Below are 17,341 nucleotides of genomic sequence, written 5' to 3' on the forward strand. Positions count from 1 at the left end.
CTAGCCTTCGAAAAAGAACCTCGTGTTTCTGTTATATAAGGTCTGATCTTTTCCCTAAAGATTTCAGCGTCTTTTGTGAATACCTTGTAAGGAATGCCCTGGGCCTTTTAAACTTCCTGTCTTAGCTTAACAAGTAAACACCAATTCTCCTCTCTCCTTGCTCCACATCTGTCCTGGTTTGCTTCCCCCTCTTTCTCTGCCTCCCTTCCTTCCTCCCTCTGCGGCCACTGATTGTACATCCCCCTCGCTCATCTCTTCTTCCTCCTTTCTTTTCTTGCTTTGGTCCTTTCTCCCTCTTTTCTCTCTTATCATTATCTTTCTTTGGTTGTCGTTTGCCAAAATTAACTGAATATTTGCCTAAAATTTTCCGTTTCACTTTCTTAGTAAGTTTCTTTTTAATTATATAACCCCTTGTGTGTGCGTGTGAGTATGCGTGTGTGTGTGTGTGTGTGTGTGTGTGTGTGTGTGAGCACGCACATGTGAGGACTACAGTGTGCTGTACTTGTAGAGGTCAGAGGACAACTTCCTCTGTTAAATTGATTTTACTCCTACCATTTGGGTCCTGAGAAGGGAATTCAAGTCATCAGGCACCCTCACCTGCTAAGCCATCTTACTGTCCCTAAACCTCTCAGTTTCACAAGAAGATTCTGTATTCATCTTAAATGTATAATTTTACCTGTATACTCAACAGGTGACAACATACATTCAATAGTTTGATATACAGACGCTCAAATTATGTTAGTTTTCCAAAAAAATTTTTCTCCTATAATTCCAGCTTAAATTCCCCTTCCCTCGGAACTGCAAGGGAATCTCCAGCCATCCATCCTGAGTAGTCACTGTGGTGTACTATACCTATGTCAGAGCAGGCCTGCTCCTTTATTGACTAAAAGTCAAAGTGTTTGATTGTCATTTATATTCTTGGGGTTTGAAACTGTACCAGCTTGACCTTTTTGCAAAATTCATCGTGTCTGCACTAAATGAAAACTTTGAACACTAGGAAATATTTAAATTATTATAAATTCCTTCCCATGGTGCACGGTCTCCTGAGCCCCTGTTGAGTAGTTCTTGGGCTCAGACTGATCTCTGGGACTCTTGACTCTTCTCTTTTAATTTCCCGGGTTTTGTTTTTGTTTTTGTTTTGTTTTGTTTCATTTGTGTGTGTTTGCTTTAGATTCTTGAAAAATCCCTTGAACCTCCATTTGCGAATGTCAGTAATTTGGCCATGGTTGAATTTGTACTTGGGTTAATTTTCGGAATTTAATACTTACCAGTTTATAGCTATCTTCCCTTCCTTTGATTTCTCTTTTATTCTAATAATCTGTCCATTGGTATTGTTGATTTTGTGTGCAGGGATTAAAGCCAGGGCTCAGACATGTCAGGGAAGCATCCCAACCCTTGCTGTCTCTGCCCAGCTGCACTATTCTTGCTTCTTGGCTGCAAACACCATCTCGCACTCTGAAGACAGCGCAAGCCTAACCTCCCACCTCCTGCTCCTTTCTGTGAGCGGTTTCCTTCCGGTGATGGACTTATTTTTAGAGTCATTGTTTTCTCTTCCCATTGTTATCGTTAAATTGATTTCTCATCCCTGGCTGTTGATATATATTTCTTCAGGGGAGACTAGATTGATTGCTTGTGATTTCTTTCGTTGGTGACTGTGTGCTTCTCATGCAGTTGTATGGACCCGCTTCAGCACCAAAAGTCTGCTATGAAAAGGATTTGGGGTCCGTGGGTAGACAAGTGTGTCTCACCTGCCGCATTTTGCTTTGAGACGTGACAGTTGATGACTGAGCGACAAGATTCCCCAAGAACTCTATTTCCTTTCCAGGCAAAGCAAACTTCCCCTTTCCTACTCTTGTCCTTATCATCCAAAAGTCCCGGCTGAGGTATAGTTCAGCCACCCTGCAGTCCTAGGCCACTACTTCCTCCTAACAGCCACCGAGCAGCCAGTGAAGGTCACTGTGGAACCGGGAGTCTGTCCTTCAGCCTTCACTCAAGGAAAGACTCTGCCTTGCCCTTTTACCAAGAAAAATGTTTTTCAGCTGCTCGTCACTTTTTTGAGCTGGGCTGCATTCCAAACTTTTCCATTTCTCTCTGAATGTGGAGGCTTGGGGACCAAGCACTTAACTCCTGCTTATTGTCACTCGTACCTTTTCCCAGGCTGAAGATTTTTCTACACTATTGAGCCATTTTTGTGGCTCGGGGACTAAGCATTTAACTCCTCGGTTTTCTTTTGTGCCTTTTCCCAGGCCGAGGCCTTACCAACCCATTTTTGAGTTTTAATCTTCCGGGAACTCCCGATAACTTCTTTTCTGCTAGTAAAATGTTGAGTACCTTCCAGAGCTAAGCCTTTTAAACGATGCTATATCTTCTGTCGCTCAGTTTGATTGGTAGGAGAGGGAGACAGTAGTGTGTGCATTTTGTTCACTTGATGGAATTTTCTTGTCCGGATTAACTAGCTCCTTTCTAAGTTAATGTGCTTTTTTTTTTTCCTCTCCTCGTTTTCAATGAAATATATAATCTTCGCTGGAAACAGTCAGGCTGAGGAATAACTATTTTTATGAACCCAAAGACATTTTATGATTTCAATAAATAACCTGCGAATTAGTTTTCCAATGGTGTCCCGTAGTGAGGGAGCAGAGTGTTTGGATCTTGCCTTAGCCATGGCATGCTAAGTCGAAAGTGCTAAGCCAGGGTCAGGGTGCTTAGCACATGGTCTGTACCCAAAGGCATTGCTCCAGGGTTTGGAAGACATGAGTAAACATTCATTTAATTGGGGGAAACACGGATCTAATTAACACCCGGTTTCATAACTGGTAAGTATTTAGCTAAAGGTGTACGTCACTGACTGACTGTGCAGATACAGTCATGGGGGGTGCTTTTATGTATTGTGTTGTATATAATTCATGTGTGCCCTTGACTGCACAGAACAGAAGCACAGGAAATGGCGAGTTGTGCTACTAGGAGTTTTTCCTCTTTGAAGGCAACGCTCAAGTAGATGGTTCTTTCTTGCCAGGAACCCAGCTTCCTTTTGCGTTCCTGTGTGTCATCCACATACAGCCTCGTCCATTTACTGACGAGTCCGACGGGCCCACTGCAGGCTCCATATTCTGGAATGGCATCAAAGGCCCTATCATTCCAGACTCACTTTCCTGGAAATCCTTCTTGGGAGAGTTCCCGTTACCTCGTGGCTCAGGACCACATCATCGTTCGCTTCAAAGATGCTCGTGTGTTGGTTTTTGTTAGGCATAGAACTCCCTGGGGGTGAGGGATCAAGATACTGTTAATGAAGACAGCAGGCTGGGGATAGGAAAATAGTTGGCAGTGCCTCCTACAAAGAAAAATGCCCGTTTTCATCCCTCGAATTGAATCTGATCTCAGTATTGATGGGCACAAGGCTCAGTGCAGTGCTGAGTATATATGTACTCATAGCCATCGCTGTCTCCCTCAGTCTCTGTGAGGGATGAAGTCTCAGATGAAACTCACGACCCGTGATGGATGCACAGTTTGAAGGGAGAGCTCATTTCTGTGCTAAAATGCCCTTTAGTTTTTCTTAGTATCCAAACGATTTTTGCTGCATACCAATTCATTTTAATAAAAAGTTTGGGATGCAAATAAGGGTAAAGAAATGATATCAGTGGTCCCCAGGTGGGGAAAAAATAGTCCATGGGTCAAGTAAAGGGGAATAGTGTCAGGAGGTTTGAAGAAGTCATTTTTTTAAAGGCCATCAGGCAGACTGATGTGGGAGTATCATCTATCAATCTGTTGATTTCATTGGTTAAGCAATAAAGAAACTGCTTGGCCCTGATAGGTTAAAACATAGGTGGGAGGAGTAAACAGAACAGAATGCTGGGAGGAAGAGGAAGTGAGCTCAGAGAGACACCATGCTCCCCTCTCTCAGGGGCAGACTCGACAGCTCTGCTCTCTGGAGCAGAGGCCATGCTCCCCTCTCCCGGGCAGACACAATGAACTCCGACCCAGGATGGACGTAGGCTAGAATCTCCCCGGTAAGACTGATGCTACACAGATTATTGGAAATGGGCTAGTCCAGGTACAAGAGTTAGCCGAGAAGAGGCTAGATATAATGGGCCAAGCAGTGTTTAAATGGATACAGTTTGTATGTTGTTATTTGGGGCATAAGCTAGCAGGCGGCCGGGGTTCTGGGGACGCACCCCTGCCACTCCTATTACTACAGCAGACGAGGGAGAGAATGCTGATTTACTTTGAAACAATGGGGAGGGGGAGAGATTCAAACTAAGGAATAAGTAATCTCCTAGTTAAATCCACATGCTCCCACATGCTCTCCCTGTGCTTCGGAAGCACTAGCAAGTACTGATGCAGCTCCAAGTGCAAAAGTGAGTGTGTACAGGGTGGGGTAGGGGTTGGGAGATTGGGGGGGGGCGGGCTGGCTAGATTTTCATAAGCTCCTAAAGGTGACTCTTTTGTGGCCTTCCACATATCACACAGTAGTAATTTAATTCTCATTATTGGACCTGTAGCATTTCTGCTGCTGTCTAAGTGTAAATACCACGAGGGAGGCACAGATGAGGGGGAGGTGCTTGTTTCCTCATATGTGCCGAAGTGGGGCCAGGGTATGACCCTGCGGGGGAGGGAATGGGGTTCCCGGGTGCCCACTTTAGGTACACTTACATTATCCTCTGGGTAGAAGTCAGGGTCTCACTCATGTTACACACTCCCTGAAGCCAGGGTCTCACACATGTTACACACTCCCTGAAGCCAGGGTCTCACACATGTTACACACTCCCTGAAGCCAGGGTCTCACACGTGTTACACACTCCCTGAAGCCAGGGTCTCACACATGTTACACACTCCCTGAAGCCAGGGTCTCACACATGTTACACACGCACTGAAGCCAGGGTCTCACACGTGTTACACACTCCCTGAAGCCAGGGTCTCACACATGTTACACACTCCCTGAAGCCAGGGTCTCACACGTGTTACACACACACTGAAGCCAGGGTCTCACACATGTTATACACTCCCTGAAGCCAGCGTCTCATACATGTTACACACTCCCTCAAGTCAGGGTCTCATACATGTTACACATTCCCTGAAGCCAGCGTCTCATACATGTTACACACGCACTGAAGCCAGGGTCTCACACATGTTACACACTCCCTGAAGCCAGCGTCTCATACATGTTACACACGCACTGAAGCCAGGGTCTCACACATGTTACACACTCCCCGAAGCCAGGGTCTCATACATCATACATTTTATACTCACTGAAGCCAGGGTCTCACACATGTTACACACTCCCTGAAGCCAGGGTCTCATACATTTTATACTCACTGAAGCCAGGGTCTCACATGTGTTACACACTCCCCGAATCCAGGATCTCACAATGACACACACTCCTCAAAGCCAGCGTCTCATACATGTTACACACACGCTGAAGCCAGGGTCTCTTACATGTTACACACTCCCAAAGCCAGTGTCATACACGTTACACACTCCCCGAGGACAGGGTCTCTTACGTGTTACACACTCCAGCACTAAACTTGCTCCCGCAGTTTAGCATCTGATCCATGTTAGTACAATCTCAAAGAAGGCGAGTGTGAGCCTGTAGCCACCCAGGGAACCGTGTCAACCCACAGCCCTATTTTACGATCTGTGCCATCTGGCATGAGTCTTGGGCCATCTTCAAGCCACACCCGGCGGTAGGGTCGAGGAATGACGTGGGTATACTTGAGTTCATGGCTCACAAAGTCTGCCCTGGCCAACTGAGATGCTGCAAAGCATGTCTGTCTGTCTGCTCTCGTGTCTGTCTGTCTGCTCTCATGTCTGTCTGTCTGTTCTCATGTCCGTCTGTCTGCTCTCATGTCTGTCTGTCTGCTCTCATGTCCGTCTGTCTGTTCTCATGTCCGTCTGTCTGCTCTCATGTCCGTCTGTCTGCTCTCATGTCTGTCTGTCTGCTCTCATGTCCGTCTGTCTGCTCTCATGTCCGTCTGTCTGCTCTCATGTCTGTCTGTCTGCTCTCATGTCCGCTGTCTGTTCTCATGTCCGTCTGTCTGCTCTCATGTCCGTCTGTCTGCTCTCATGTCCGTCTGTCTGCTCTCATGTCCGTCTGTCTGCTCTCATGTCTGTCTGTCTGCTCTCATGTCTGTCTGCTCTCATGTCTGTCTGTCTGCTCTCATGTCCGTGTGTCTGCTCTCATGTCTGTCTGTCTGCTCTCATGTCTGTCTGTCTGCTCTCATGTCTGTCTGTCTGCTCTCATGTCCGTCTGTCTGCTCTCATGTCCGTCTGTCTGCTCTCATGTCTGTCTGTCTGCTCTCATGTCTGTCTGTCTGCTCTCATGTCTGTCTGTTCTCATGTCTGTCTGTCTGCTCTCATGTCTGTCTGTCTGCTCTCATGTCTGTCTGTCTGTCTGCTCTCATGTCTGTCTGCTCTCATGTCTGTCTGTCTGCTCTCATGTCCGTCTGTCTGCTCTCATGTCCGTCTGTCTGCTCTCATGTCTGTCTGTCTGCTCTCATGTCCGTCTGTCTGCTCTCATGTCTGTCTGCTCTCATGTCTGTCTGTCTGCTCTCATGTCCGTCTGTCTGCTCTCATGTCCGTCTGTCTGCTCTCATGTCCGTCTGTCTGCTCTCATGTCTGTCTGTCTGCTCTCATGTCCGTCTGTCTGCTCTCATGTCCGTCTGTCTGCTCTCATGTCCGTCTGTCTGTTCTCATGTCCGTCTGTCTGCTCTCATGTCCGTCTGTCTGCTCTCATGTCCGTCTGTCTGCTCTCATGTCTGTCTGTCTGCTCTCATGTCTGTCTGTCTGCTCTCATGTCTGTCTGTCTGCTCTCATGTCCGTCTGTCTGTTCTCATGTCCGTCTGTCTGCTCTCATGTCTGTCTGTCTGCTCTCATGTCCGTCTGTCTGCTCTCATGTCTGTCTGTCTGCTCTCATGTCTGTCTGTCTGCTCTCATGTCTGTCTGTCTGCTCTCATGTCCGTCTGTCTGCTCTCATGTCTGTCTGTCTGCTCTCATGTCTGTCTGTCTGCTCTCATGTCTGTCTGTTCTCATGTCTGTCTGTCTGCTCTCACGTCTGTCTGTCTGTTCTCATGTCTGTCTGTCTGCTCTCATGTCTGTCTGTCTGCTCTCATGTCTGTCTGTCTGCTCTCATGTCCGTCTGTCTGCTCTCATGTCTGTCTGTCTGCTCTCATGTCTGTCTGTCTGCTCTCATGTCTGTCTGTCTGCTCTCATGTCCGTCTGTCTGCTCTCATGTCCGTCTGTCTGTTCTCATGTCTGTCTGTCTGCTCTCATGTCTGTCTGTCTGCTCTCATGTCCGTCTGTTCTCATGTCTGTCTGCTCTCATGTCCGTCTGTCTGCTCTCATGTCTGTCTGTCTGCTCTCATGTCTGTCTGCTCTCACGTCTGTCTGTCTGCTCTCATGTCCGTCTGTCTGCTCTCATGTCTGTCTGTCTGCTCTCATGTCTGTCTGCTCTCACGTCTGTCTGTCTGCTCTCATGTCTGTCTGTCTGTTCTCATGTCTGTCTGTCTGCTCTCATGTCCGTCTGTCTGCTCTCATGTCCGTCTGTCTGCTCTCATGTCCGTCTGTCTGCTCTCATGTCTGTCTGTCTGCTCTCATGTCTGTCTGTCTGCTCTCATGTCTGTCTGTCTGCTCTCATGTCTGTCTGTCTGCTCTCATGTCTGTCTGTCTGCTCTCATGTCTGTCTGTCTGTCTGCTCTCATGTCTGTCTGTCTGTCTGCTCTCATGTCTGTCTGTCTGCTCGCATGTCCGTCTGTCTGCTCTCATGTCTGTCTGTCTGCTCTCCACCCCTTCCTGACACAGGGAGATGACTCTTCCCTGATACCGACCCCGCCTTGGTCCTCTGAAGGCTGATGGTGGGGCTGGGGTCTGTAGGACCTACTGTTCAGTATTTGACGAGAGCTGGTACATCTGGCACTCACTTGTGGCTGGCTCTTGGTCCCATTGAGTGCTCTGTTGTGTGGTCTGCATGTGTCCAGCTGGGTTCTGGCTGCTCTGAATTCATTTGTCAGCTGAGGTCTGGAGGGCAGTGCAGTCAGCTGGTACTGGAAGCAGTACTATTTTGTAAAATTGCCCCTGATTTTTTTTTCCAATTTCATTCTATTTCTCACAGAAGTGTCAAGCCCTCCTTGCTATAAGTCAGTCAGGTTGGCAGCAAGCTCTCTATTATGCCCTCTGTGCGGGAAGTCTTCCACAGCCCACACCCAGCCAGGATACCCAAGTCCCCTTTGCTGTCCCCACGCACTTTAGTTTTTCCCAGTAGCTGGGCGATAGCCGCTGTCCGTTGAGTAGACCGTCTGTGACATGAGCGTGTCAGCCCAAGAAGGACATTAGCGCTCTGGTGTTTACCCTTCTCTGCTCTTCCTGCTCTGACTCCGCTAAGCTATGCTCATTTCCTTCTTCCTCTTTCTTTTTTTACTATATAACATTAGTGTAAAGAAGTGATTCCAGATCAAGCTCCGTCCAGTGGATTTTCAGCTGGATCCTCCGGTCCCCTCAGGCCGTTGCGCTAAAGCAGGACTAAGGGAGGCACCGGCCACACTCTTCCACTCTAACACCACAGGCCCTCCTGGCTCCATTGCTTCAAACCCACCACTGTCTTGAAAAAAAAAACCACAAAGAATGAAATTTCTGCCCTGGCAATGCTGAAGCATGCATGGGCAGCCCGTATATGGTGGTTCTGTTGAACTTGTCCATATTGTCTTCATGGTCCAAGTTGATGAGGACGTCTGACCAGGTCTCCTCCTCCAGCCAATGATTATGAAAGTGCTAAAATTGCTATCCTTCAGGAATTTGTGGGTTGGCGCTCAATTTAAATTTCAGGAATTTTATGGCTCACGATGTTTGATTCCATTATTGATGTCCCACTTTCATTTATATATTTCTACACACTTCGGAAGTTTGTATTTATTGCTGGGACACTAAACTATCATTTTCATTCTGTTAATAGTCAGCTTTGAGATTTTGCAAAAGACTTCTGTGAATTCGAAACATTCTCATTATTTCTCCTTTTCTGCACTTGGATCAAAATTACATTTTTCTTGAATTATGTCTTGTACTTTCAGTGCCTTTGTTTGTCTTGCATGCTAGTAGATTAGATCTCTATCATTTGCTAGCTTCCTAATTCTAATTTTTGCAATGAATGATTATAGCACCCATGGGTTTATTTGTATTTTACTTATTCTTTGATGAATTTCATACGTTTTATCATATTCTTTCCTTCCCACCAGCTCTTCTCAGACTTCCCCCGACCTAACTCATGTTCTTTTTCTCTCTCAAAAACAAAAACACAAGCATAAGAAAAAGTCCCTGAAAACACGTAGTCTGACTTGTGTTGTCCAGCTCCTCTTGAGCATGGGCCTTCCCTGGAATGTGGCTGATGGACTTAGTGTCACTCGGAAAAAAAAAAAAAAATTTTCCCCTGTTCATGTTGATGTTAAAATTTACCAGTCACACTGTTAACTGAAAATGGTATCTCAAGTTTTACTTCTTTCTGTTTATTCATTTGTGGCGATGGCTCTGAATGTGAGACCGCAGTGGCCTCCGAATCTCTCGGAAATTACTAAACCCTTATCAACGGTTTTTCTCTCAATCTGTTTTCGTCAGAACCGGTGACCATATTTTCTTCGATTTTTACCATTTTATATTGTTAGAAAGGGATGTCCACACCCTGGGCCATGTGTATAGAACAGAGATTTATTTCTCTCAACTTTCGAGGGTGGAAGGAACATTATCAAAGCTGAAGGGCCGCGAAGAAGGACTGGCCGAGCAGCTGGTGAAGACTTCCGTGCTGTGTCGTCCGTGGTAGGGAAGTGAGACAGGAGAAGCTGCAGAGGACACATGCCTCCTTTCTTGAGGAACCCACTCTCAGAGTACCAGTCCCCCTCCCGGAATAAGAGCGTCAAGGTCCTGCACAGCTTTTTGAGGTGTCACTTGAATACTACTGTGTTGGGGACTAAGTTCTAACAAATGCTCTTTGAGAGAGTTGGCCAACCATGGAACAGTTGTGCTGAGAGGGAGGAGAAAATGATTTAATTTCTTCCCATCCCACATAAACTAGTATTTTGCTTTTATTCTCCCGTTCATGTTTTTCTTAGAATTTTAGAGTGACCTGGTAGTGCTGTCTGCTTTGCTTGGTCCTTAGCTGGGACCCCCGAGCCACCAAAGGAAGTCAGCACGCTTGACTTGGGTGCCTCTGGGCTGTGGGCTTCTGCTCGTACCTCAGGGCTGGCAACAGGTTACGAGGTAGCCTCTCTGCTGTCAATCGCCCTGTGAGTGCCCGGTTGCCCTTCCTACTCTTCACTCTGGGCTTGTTTCGTTGTTTGATTTTTATGGATTTCTCTTTTGCTGGAAAGCAATGTTGTGTTATGTTATTCTTAGACTCAGGATGCCTGAAACATTACCAACTAGTTTTCCAGGAATTTCTATCTGTTTCTGAGTGTTGGTGGACCACTGTGATGATCCCAGTGCCATTTGGGTTCTGTTATTTTGTTTTGGAGGCAGGGTTTCCCAAAGCCCAGGCTGGCCTCAAACTCAGCAACGGTGGCCTTGAGCTCTGGATCCCCCTGCCTCTGCAGACGATCATGTGCTCATAAAAGTATCTTATTACCAGTGACCAGGTGTGGCATGGGTGTGTCTGTGTGTGTGTATGTGTGTGTTGTTTGTGTATTGTGTGTATATGTGTATGTGTGTTGTCTGTATGTGTGTGGCATGTGTGTGTGGTGTTTGTATATGTATATGTGTGTATGTGTGTTTTGTGTGTGTATATATATGTGTATGTATGTGTGAATGTGTGTTGTGTGTATGTGTATATGTATATGTGTGTGTTGTGTGTGTTGTATGTGTGTTGTGTATGTATTATGTGTATATATGTGTGTGTGTGTTGTGTGAATATGGATATGTGTATATGTGTGTATATGTGTGTGTGGTATGTGTATATGTATATGTGTATATGTATGCATATATGTGTGCACACACTTCACCCTGACCAGAGCTCCCTCTGCTTTCTTGAGCAGCTGCCATTTACAAACCGGTGCTTTTCTTATGCACCTACTGTATATGCTTTGGAGAAGGCTTACGAAAATGGCATTTTCTAAGAGTCTACAGAGTGGCTTAAGATTCTATAATGTCTAGTATGTTTGATGTTTCAGAAAGCCGATTCAACCGTAGAATCAGCATTTGCATCTTACTGGTATGGTGTCCTTAAGGGAAATGTTGCTGAATCTTAGACCGTATATGTGAGATCTGTGGCTCTGTCCAACCCAAACAGAGCACTTGGCTCCCAGTACGTCAGACGTCATGAAAACTGGAGAGTTTCCAGTATCTGGTGGGTGGGGATAGAATATTTGGCTCAGTACTATGAGTTTATGGAGTCCTCAGTCTAATACTGATTTCTTAATTGTATATTTATATATGATATATATATACAAATGTGTATATATATATATATATATATATATATATATATATATATATGACTGGCCTCTTTGACATGAACATATAAACCATTGTGGAATGCAGATATAAGTCAGTTATTTATTTATTACTATATACATGAGGTTTTATTCAGCCATAAAGACATAGAATTGTGTCCTTTACAGCAAACAGATGGAAGATGACGATTGTTCTGTGATGTGAAATAGTCCAGACTCAAAAAGACAAATATCACACATTTTCTGTAAGCCCAGTTTGAAAGCAGTATGTTTCTATCAGTCAGCTGCATCCTTAGAGAGTAAAGGCTTTTAATGACTCCCTCAAATCAAGATATCTCTTTCCTTTCTCTCCCTCACTGTCCTTCCCCCTTTCTGAGCATCTCATTCCCTCATGTTCTCCTCTTCCCTCCCCTTCTTTTCTCCTCTCTCTTCCCTTCTCCCCCCCCCCCCCAGTTTTCGCAGGAGATCTTGTCTGTTTCCCCTTCCCAGGGGTATCCATGCATGTCTCTCTTAGGGTTCTCCTTCTTTCCTTATTTCTCTGGGGTCGTGGAATATAGACTGTTGTTATCATTGAGAGATTGAGGGAGCCTTTGAAGTACTATCAGGAAACCTAGCACAAGGGAAAATCCCAGGAATCCTCAAGGATGACCTCAGCTAAGACTCTAAGCAACAGTGGAGAGGACACCTAAATTGGCCTTCCCCTGCAATCAGACTGATGACTACCTTAATTGGCATCATAGAACCTTCAGTCAGCAACTGATGGAAGCAGATGCAGAGATCTACATTGAAGCACTGGGCTGAGCTACCTGACACCAGCCCAAGAGAGGGAGGAGCGATAATATGAGCAAAGGGGTCATGACCATAATGGTGATACCCACAGAAACAGCTGACCTGAGCTAGTCAGAGCTCACTGACTCTTGACTGATAGCAGGGGAGCCTTCATAGGACCAAACTAGGCCCAGTGAATGTGGAGGACAGTTGTGAGGCTTGGACAGCCTGTGAGGCCACTGAAGTGGGAGCAGGATTTATTCTGAGTGCTTGAACTGGCATCTAGAAGCACATTCTCTTTGGAGGGATGCCTTGCTCAGCCTACATATGAGGGGAGGACCTTGGTCTTGGATAGAAGTGAAGTGTCAGACTCTGTTGACTCCCCATGGGAAGCCTTACCCTTTCTGAAGCGTGGATGGGAAGGTGGAAGGGTGGGGATGGAGGAAGAGAGAGGAGGGAAGGGAGTAGAAAGAAACAGGGATAGCTATGTAAAATGAGAAAAGATTGTATTAAAAATTTAAAAAGAGGGGAAAAGGGATAAAAGGCTTACCCTTTGCATGAGGGACTCATAGTTGAAAGGCCAACGGTGCCATGACAGCCAGGCATGAATCTGCCAACTCTCATCTTTCCGTTCTGCTCTCCTCAGCATTGAGGTGAATGCATGGTATTCACAGGATATGAGACACCCCAGGAAACACGTCCATGTCCCCAGAGTATTCTTCCTGCTATATGTGATCATTACCGGTAACACTGAGTCTTTAGTTGGACTGTAGGATCATAGAGCAAATCATAACATTTATACACTCAAGGAAGAAACGAGGAAGTAGGCAGGCAGCTAGCTATGTCTGGCTGTGAAATAATTGTTAAAGCCCAAGGTGTGTATTATGATCGTTGATGAACTGGTATGTGCTGTCTCAACACACAAGCAGCCATTAACTCTGTGTGTCTTTGTGTAACTTTATAAATCACACATTTGTTTAGTGCAATACATGGCCATGTTTGCAGTGATGAGCTGAAGGAAAATGAATTTCTTTGTTTTCCTTAGTCCAGTGAGTCTTGTGACCGTGCTACTCAGTTGGATGGCACCAAGGAAGAAAAAGAACTGCCAGGAGTTACCAAAACAAGTGGCCCTCTGGTGAGTAATGGAAGAATGCATGGGGATTAGGATGAAGCCATTTCTTCGAGACAGTCATGCTAGACTTTAGACTCATGCAGTGTGGCTGAGGTGGTTGGACAGCCACGTCTGTCAGCACACTTGACTACTTTTCATGAGTTCCTAAGAAAAATAGTCAGCAGCAAATGAGCCAAGTTTAATAGTTGAACATGTAATTGACTGTGTGTTCGATGAAACAGACACATGACTCAGGAACGCGGTGATTGAATTTTCTTTGGGTTTTCTCATTCCCCTCCATTTCCTGTTCTCCACCATCTCCTGCAATCCCTCCTGCCCTCCCCTCACACCCAAGAGGGAAGACTCAAGTAAGACTAGGACAGTAGCCAGGGCTCCATGACTGGGGAGCAGAGAGAACTGTGCCTCCATTGGTGGCTTCCTGGATCTTTCCTTGCCACGCATCCACGGCATGGATGGGTCCCCAACTAGTACCACGTGAAAGAAGCCAGGCAAAACATTCAGTTTATGTAAAAATACAAAAATATGAGCTAACCCACAGTGACTGAGTGATTTCCTGGGGAGTTGAGATAAAGGAAAGGAGGGAAGGATAGATTTCCCTAGGGATATAGATTCCCTAAAGGGTATGAGCATTATTTTGGGACGCTGGTGGCGTTCATCATCTTGACCGTAGTAATGACTAATTCCATAGGAGCTAATTTGATCAAAACTTATTAAATTAATTTCATCAAATTATATGCTTAGTACATATTCTATATTTGAGTTTAGTTATGTAAGTAATTATAAATCAACTGTATCTCAATCCACTGGTTAAAATAAAGTACATAGGAAGTCTTGCGGTCTTAGTACTAGCACAGATATTTACCCTGCAGTACGTTGCTTACAGTGCATGCATGAATGAATACTCATGGCTTGCACTTGGTTGATCTTTGACTGTGAGTAACAAATGGCACTAAGTTTGGTACTTACAAGGATTTACACTCCAATCACTATCATCAAAATCCTAGTCTACAAGTCACGTCCCGTAAAGATAAATGAGGGTATTTTTCTTGTATTCAGTCGACAGAGATGAAATATTCATTGGAGATGCTAGTTTATTTAAAAGGTGAAGCAGTCAATCTAGTTTACTGCCAGTGTCTTAACTGGAAAATCAAACTCAACACTTGCCATTGTTTTATAATTCATGGCAAAATACAATCATGCCATCTGCTGAGAGGCATCGGTTGCATCTGTGTTTCCTAGGAAAGGAAATCTAAGGAACCTTGGTTTAAACAAGTAGGAGTTTGTTTTAATCACAGATTAAGAGACTGATGATGAAAAAAATCAAAGCCAGTGCAGTTACAAACAGCACAAGGGTGACTTTAGCCTGGGGACTAACTGACTGCCTCTCTGTGATGCCCATCAACTGGTAGGTGAGTCTCTCCCCCGGCCCCGTGGTTAGGAAACCAAGCTGATGTTTCCCCAGGAGCAACAGCCTCCTGGCTGTCTGTATTCAACATAAAGCCTCACTTTCCCTAGAAAACCTACCTGCACAAAGGAATTTTTCTTATTTTCTGCGGTCAGTCTGTAATACCCTTACTAGGTTATAAGGATTTTCTCCCCTGTACTTGCTTAGACTCTATTCCCTTAAAAATAAGTTATCTGGGTTTCTTATTTAAACTTTTTGTTTTATCTCTTGAATATTATGAATTTTTCATTTTTTTTTCTAGATTCTGAACTTTGACAAAGACCTTGGTTCTATTTCATTCATTCTGATCAGCCTTTGTGAGTCTTTCCCACCTCTGTTCAGTTTCGGGAGATTTTCTTCCATTGTATCTTAAGTTAACTTTTCTCCTCAATCCTTGTGGTCCATCTCCTAACACAAATTACATGGTTGTTGCTTTGCTTGAATCATATTTCACTCTTTGCCAAATTTTGTGTTAGTCTCTTTGCCACGTATTCTAAATTTTTTCAACACTGTGTTTCAAATTATTGCAATTTTTATTTAGCTTCCCAACTCTGTGTGTATTTCAGAAAACATACTCTTATTCCCAAAGAAAAATTTCTTTTTAAATGCATATGCCCAGTGTTACAGCGATGCATTCTAAGCCAAAGCAACAGTTTAAAGCATTGAGGATACAAGTTCTTTTTATGCCTTCTTGAAGCTGGGGCATAATTTACAAATAACACACCACACTTTAGGCGTCTCATTCAACTAGTTTTAACAAATGTGCTTCCCAGAAAATGACAGTCACTGAAATCATAGAAAATGGCCCTCACCGCTGAACCCCTCCCTGTCCGCGGAACGCCTCCCCGTCCTTGTCAGTGGACAGCCCTTCTTTCCTTCAGAGGCAAATCGTGCTGTGATTAACACCTTTGCTTGTCTCCATCTCCATTTAGGTGGAATTTTAAACACTAGGCTGCTTTAGCATTTGCCTTTACTCATAACTATAATTTTAAGACCTACTGGCAGGTCAGAGTCCATTTTATAATTGTGCCCCCTGTTGCCATCTCTGTTCACCTGTCGATAGATGTTTGGATTGCTTACAGTTCAGGCTGCTGTGAGCAATACACCACAGCAACATGTAGCTAAAGGGTGTGCATCCGTGTTTCTCCCACACAGTTCCAATGGTTGCCAAGCACCAACCACAGACAGCATCAGCACACATTGCTGCTCTCAGCAGGGACTAATTTCATAGGTAAATCCAGGAGAGTGAAATCCTATCTTCAAAAATACTACATTCAGAAGTAATAACCAGAATAGATTTGTGTGTGTGTGTGTGTGTGTGTGTGTGTGTGTGTGTGTGTGTGTGTGTGTGTCCTGTGTAGAGGATGCTGTCAGTTAGCTCTTGGTGTTTGTGGGTGAGCTCACACGAGAAAACAAAATTACTGACCTCAATATAAACATTTCTTCAGCATCCTAGGTGTCTACTGTTTTTCCAGAATTTTCCGAAGGTAAATATTTTGTGTGGAGAATATATTAACTTTGATGGAGTGGCTTGCTCAGTGGCACAAGCAGAAAAGGATTTACCCCTGGCTGAGCACCCTCTGCTGAGGGAACTGGAGCACTCCCACTGGGTAGCAGCTAGAGTCCTGGGGTTGAGCTTCCAGTGATTGGAGCACCTCTGGTTGAGCGTGTGGTCCTAGGGTATCTTTCTGTTTGCTTCCCAGACCTCCGCAACCCCAGCCCACTCTCCTCAGCACTGTGTACCAAAGGCCTCCGCTAAGCAAAGGGAAGCCGCCACACATGTCCCCCTAGGGAGATCTCAGCCCTCGTGGCAGCGAACTGCTTCCGTAAGGTCTCCTGTAGAACTGGACTTATTGATTTTTTTTCCATTGATTCGTGTAGGAAATTGTCGTATGTTTCCTCTGTAGATTCAGTTTCTTCAGAGGCAGAATTGTTTGTGTTCACAGCACTTAGCTTTAAGGTGTGTTGAGGGGGTGGGTGGAGCAAACAAGCCCTCTCCCCAGTACAGAATCAGAGAGAGGAAGATGCTGTCCTATTTCCCGAAAAGCTAGGTCACTGTTTCTCTCTCACATATCTTTCCCTGTGATGTCTCTGATACCTCTCTTGTGCAAGTAGCCCACTTACCCTACAGTACTGAGTCTATTTTATTTAGACTCGGTATGCTTTGTTTTCCTAGGGTTACATATAAGAGCTGGCCGTATTTAGGGGAGAAATCAGCCTAGTGTCTGTGTTTTCACCCAAGTTTAAATATTTGCCTGCATCACCCCTGCTTTGTTTACCCTTTATTATTAGCTTGCTTTTCTTGTCTTTTCCTAGGAATTCTGTCTTATGCTACTTAATTATGTTTTAATTTTATTTTGTATGTAAGAGTGCTTACCTTCAATGTATGTTTGTGTACCACGTGTGTGCCTGGTGGCCTGGGAGTCCAAAAGAGGGCATCAGATTCCTTAGGACTGGAGTTACAGATGCTTGTGAGCCACCGTGTGGATGCTGGGAATTGAACCCCTGTCCTCTGAATGAGCCGCCAATGCTCTTAACTACTAGTCCATCTTTCCATCCCTCTTATTCCTCTTACTG

At 45.0% G+C, this 17,341-nt stretch overlaps 1 protein-coding gene across 1 annotated transcript in view; it reads left to right on the forward strand.

Annotated features, from left to right (window-relative positions):
- The window catches only part of LOC121459043 (rho GTPase-activating protein 28), a 174,047-nt gene that overhangs the window by 116,361 nt on the left and 40,345 nt on the right, over positions 1–17,341 (forward strand). The window contains exon 4 of the mRNA XM_041668543.1: positions 13,234–13,323. Within this exon, the coding sequence (XP_041524477.1) occupies positions 13,234–13,323 (90 nt within the window). The remainder of the gene's footprint in view (positions 1–13,233; positions 13,324–17,341) is intronic.

This window comes from Microtus oregoni, unplaced genomic scaffold (assembly GCF_018167655.1).
Source record: "Microtus oregoni isolate MIOR12 unplaced genomic scaffold, Mior012 000018F_ref0000195, whole genome shotgun sequence".
In the NCBI taxonomy this organism is placed as follows: domain Eukaryota; kingdom Metazoa; phylum Chordata; class Mammalia; order Rodentia; family Cricetidae; genus Microtus; species Microtus oregoni.